The 4,349-nt window shown below is 43.9% G+C and overlaps 1 protein-coding gene across 1 annotated transcript in view; it reads right to left on the bottom strand.

Annotated features, from left to right (window-relative positions):
* Positions 1-2,646: 2,646 nt before the first annotated feature.
* Positions 2,647-4,349, bottom strand: part of LOC111982330 (axin-2-like) — a 13,739-nt gene continuing 12,036 nt past the window's right edge. The window contains exon 5 of the mRNA XM_024147846.2: positions 2,647-3,849. Within this exon, the coding sequence (XP_024003614.2) occupies positions 3,636-3,849 (214 nt within the window). The 3' untranslated portion in view covers positions 2,647-3,635. The remainder of the gene's footprint in view (positions 3,850-4,349) is intronic.

Here is a 4,349-nt window from a genome sequence, read left to right on the forward strand (position 1 = left end):
CCCCTTCAAAGCCGAGAGCCCAGAGATCCTATAAATTATATAGGACCTAGGAGCAGCAGGAGGGCTTTACGGGTGGAGGAAAGGCGCACAGGTTGAGGGGTGAAGGGTTCCATCTGCCCCCTTTAAACTTGCAGTTCAACAGAACCATAGACAGTTTTTCCTGTAGAGCCTGCCTGCATCCCAAATGGCACCATATTTCCTTTATAGTGCACTACTTTTTTTCCCAGGACCCATAGAGTTCTGGTCAGAAGTAGTGCACTATATAGGGAATAGGGTGCCATTTAATGCAACCTGTGCCTGTGTGTCTACAGTTAAAGATGGATTCAAGAAAAATAATAGATCTGTAGAAAATAATAGAATAGAAACCTCACTTTGTCAGTAATGTGTGTCACCAGGCACATTTGCTTGAGGCAATGACAAATCTATTTTCATGTCAGTAAGGCTATTTTAAGTGATTTCAAATTCAGCTCAATTGAGTCAGTGCGCCTTGGCTTGGACAACSTCTTTCTGATTCGCTAATGTAGCAGGACTGCGGTGACTGAATTAATTCTGTAGGGTATTTAATCATTTCCTGCAAATAAAAGCCAGATAATTGAAGCAAATATGGCTGAGCCGTCTTGTTGGGATCTGGGGAACTTCATTAAATGTTTGTGTTGACTGCAGGAGGGAAAGCAGTTCTCCCAGTTCTGCTCTCTAGGCTACCAATTAGCCCAATGGCCCCATTTTGATCATTAATGTCTCCCATTAGGCCACAGTGGAGACTYCAGAGTGTACCTGGGTCCTGTTCAGTAAGCAGGACATTATATATATTTTTCAACGGGGAGGTACGAACGGATCTTGACCAATGAGAGCCCAGCTTTGTGTTCATCGTTGCAAGAGGTTGCGCCCTATTGAACATGACCCAAGTCTGCGAAGAGGGATTAAAGACCACAGTACAAAAGGGATAGCTACCCATTGGGCAAAAAACTGGTTGAATTATATTTTTTTCCACTTAATTTTAACCCAATAAATCTGTGATGAATCAACGTGGAAAACAAATTGGATTCGCAAAAAAGTCAAAGGGCATTTCATCTTTTTTTTCCACCCAACTTTTAATTAAAAAAAATATTGATTTCACATTGAATTCACATTAGTTGACAACTCAACCAAACGTAAACCAAAACTATACGTTGAACTGAAGTCTGGGCCCAGTGGTTAGGGTTCTCCTGGGGTTTCTCCCTGTGAGGTGTCAGCTGCCATGGTGATCTGCCATTCCTCTCCTCTAATGGAGAGAATTAGAAAATAAAGAAGAGCCGATGGGGATCTCACAACAGGCAACTGTTGCCTTGTAACTAGAGGGGGACTTAGGAATTGAACACGGGATCTGTCCAAAATGGCACCCTTTTCTCCATATAGTGCACTACTTTTGACCAGGGCTCCGGTTAAAAGTAGTGCACTATATAGGGAATAGGATACCATTTAGGACTCAAGGGAGTTTATTTCTACCCAGACATCTGTCTTATTAGCCTGGCGTCCAAACTGAAGTTACTACATTTCACTGAAACGTAGAAAAATCTGTTTGAATGCCAGGCTACTGTTGAATCCCAAATGGCACCCTATTCCCTATGTAGAATCTATGGACTCTGGTCAAAAGTAGTGCACTATATAAGGACCTGGCCACCATTTGGGACACAGGGCTACATCTGTCTACCCCATGGGCCATGAGTAACGCAATGCCCACTTCCGTCAGTATTGAGCCCCTTCAGTTTACAGTCATCATTCTACAGCTGTCTTGTACAAACTTTTTGGATCATGCAGATTCCAATCCTGCATAGAACTACAGAATCCTAACTTGAATGAAGCGTTCCATTTTAGTGATCTGAAGAAAGAGGTAGAAATGTAATCTTGTGTCTTGAATGTTTCTCCAAAGAGGAGAGTTTTGTCGTTAATGTCATAGGCATTATCACGTGATCAAAGCATTCTCGTTCTCGTTTGCAACTGAACAACAGAAATGAGCAGACAACAAAAGCTTTCATTTTCATTTGAAAAATATAAAACTTTAATAAAAGGATACATCTCTTAATAATTACAATAATTATAGGTCCAGGTAAATCTTGAAATGAAACTCTGTATATAATGTATAATTTACAGTTTAGATAGAACGAAACAAAAACATGGCGTAAATACAAATAACAGGACTACGGGATATTATTAAATGCATAAAAAAATATTTTCAACATAAAACCCTTCTGAAAACCAAGGGAATAATTATTAACACCCTGAATCAGGGTAGTACATGGTATGGCATCCATGTAGGCACAGGTGCTGTACTCATAAAAACACTAGCAATAGTGTTTGTGTCCTTTTATCCATACTTCAAAAAAATGCATAATTACAAATGTATACAGGAGCTCCGTAGTTTAAGATGTTCTTTTCACGACATTCAAAAGCTATTGGAGCAACATTTCTGAAACGTTTTGTCGTTGCTAATAAATATGGAACGGAAGCCATTTTTGAAACGTGGGCGATATTAAGCCAGCGCTTCCTGGAGAGGTGGTTCATTTCAATAGAAGCGGAGACAAGGTTATTTTGGTGTGCTCGCTGTAAACACTTTCTTTCTCCAGGTCCTCTCTGTTCACCTAATCCTAATTCATGTCTCTTCCTCGCCTTTCTTTCGCGTCTTTCCCCGTGTGGTGCCTGGTCCACGAAACAAAGGCACAACAACTAAAAAGGAGAGAGCTCGGTGCTGGAGTGAGAGAAAAGCAACTCCTCTTACTCTGGCTTAGAAACGGAAGAGAACACACATCAGCAGCATATATTAAGACTGGGTTGTTGGTTGGTTTACTACGACAGTGGAAGGTTCAGTCTCAGCAGACCCCTGGTACAGTGAGGTTGGACAGTGGTAAAGGGGGGGGGGGGGGGTTAAGGGAAGGGGGGGGGCACTAGGCTAGTGTCGTGACCTTTGTGACATTACAAGGTAAATTTAAAAAAAAATCACCACAGTATTCTCCCAATACTCTAAGCAGCTTGTCCATCAACTGGACATGGGGGACAGGGTTGGGTTGGGTTGGGTGGGTGGTGGGTAAGACAAGTTGAAGGTGAGGGAGGGAGAGGACATTTTTTCAATAAATACTCAAACTTTCAAATCATGACAAAAACGCATCGATAGAATATGATACATGTGTATATATACACATACTTTCATGTATGTATATGCACACGTATAGACGTTTCATGTTGTAGCAACGTTTGCACAACGTTTGCACAACGTTGGCACAACGTTATAAGAGCAGGTGGCGGCATTTGTCGCCAGTCCATTGCAGGTGATCAGGGAGCGACGCAACGTTCTCACAACGTTACCGTCTCTCTCTCTCTGTCTGTAGTGTCGTTCCCTTGTGCTTCTAAGGCTGATTGGTTTAGAAAGTCAGGGGGGGCGGGGCCTCTTCTGGGTTCGGCATACTTCATTGGCTCGTGTTCCTTCAATCACACTCCTCTTGTGCTGGATATATTAACTCTTATTTAGCCTAATAGTAGAAAAGAAAGTCTGGAGCGTTTTCCCCCCATCAAGTCAATCACTCTGGTTCCTCGCGACAGTCTGTGCCCTGGAGGTTGGGTATTTGGTTGATTGGTAAGGTAGGGTGGGCATAAGGGCGGCATCAGTCCATCCTCTCCACCTTACCCAGGACCTTGCCCTCGTACATGGGCAGAAGGGCACCGTCCTCCCATACCTCCTCGAACACGGCCCCGCACTCAAACTCGTCGCTGGCCTTCTTGAAGTAGTACCTGGAGAGAAACGAGAGAGAGAGAGAGAGGGGCATGGTCAGAAAAGGTGGTTCGAGAGTAAAAAAACAACTAGCATGGCGTCTTCCTCTTTAACTTGACACTATGGACGAGCGAGTGCTAAAAATAGTATTTTGTACCATGAGAACAGTTTCTCAGCGCCTACACATACAACTCCACGCACACGATGACTCAACCCCGTAACCAAACTGCCTTAGTCACACAGTTCCGCGCCATCCCTCTCACTTCAAAGAACAAAGATTGACTATATTGCGCACCACCAACACCACTGACAAACAGAACTCAACCCAACCCGCCAACCCCAACCACTCCAACTAGTTTGGGTTGCCAGGTTGGGTTGAGCTCTGTCAGTGATCATTTCAAGGAATTAGCAGCAGCAGCGGAGACCAAAGAGAGAGAGGGAGCTAAAGGAACTTGACTGCTGGCCATTGTACAGATGCCTATCTGTCCTGGAAGGTCTCATTAAAGTTGAAGGGCTAATTAGGACCTGTCTTAAGCCCCCCCCTTCCTCTCCGGTCTTAAGGCCCCCCCCCCCCACCCTTAGCACTGAGCTCCCCTTGTCTAGCCTG

This window comes from Salvelinus sp. IW2-2015, linkage group LG21 (assembly GCF_002910315.2).
Source record: "Salvelinus sp. IW2-2015 linkage group LG21, ASM291031v2, whole genome shotgun sequence".
NCBI lineage: Eukaryota > Metazoa > Chordata > Actinopteri > Salmoniformes > Salmonidae > Salvelinus > Salvelinus sp. IW2-2015.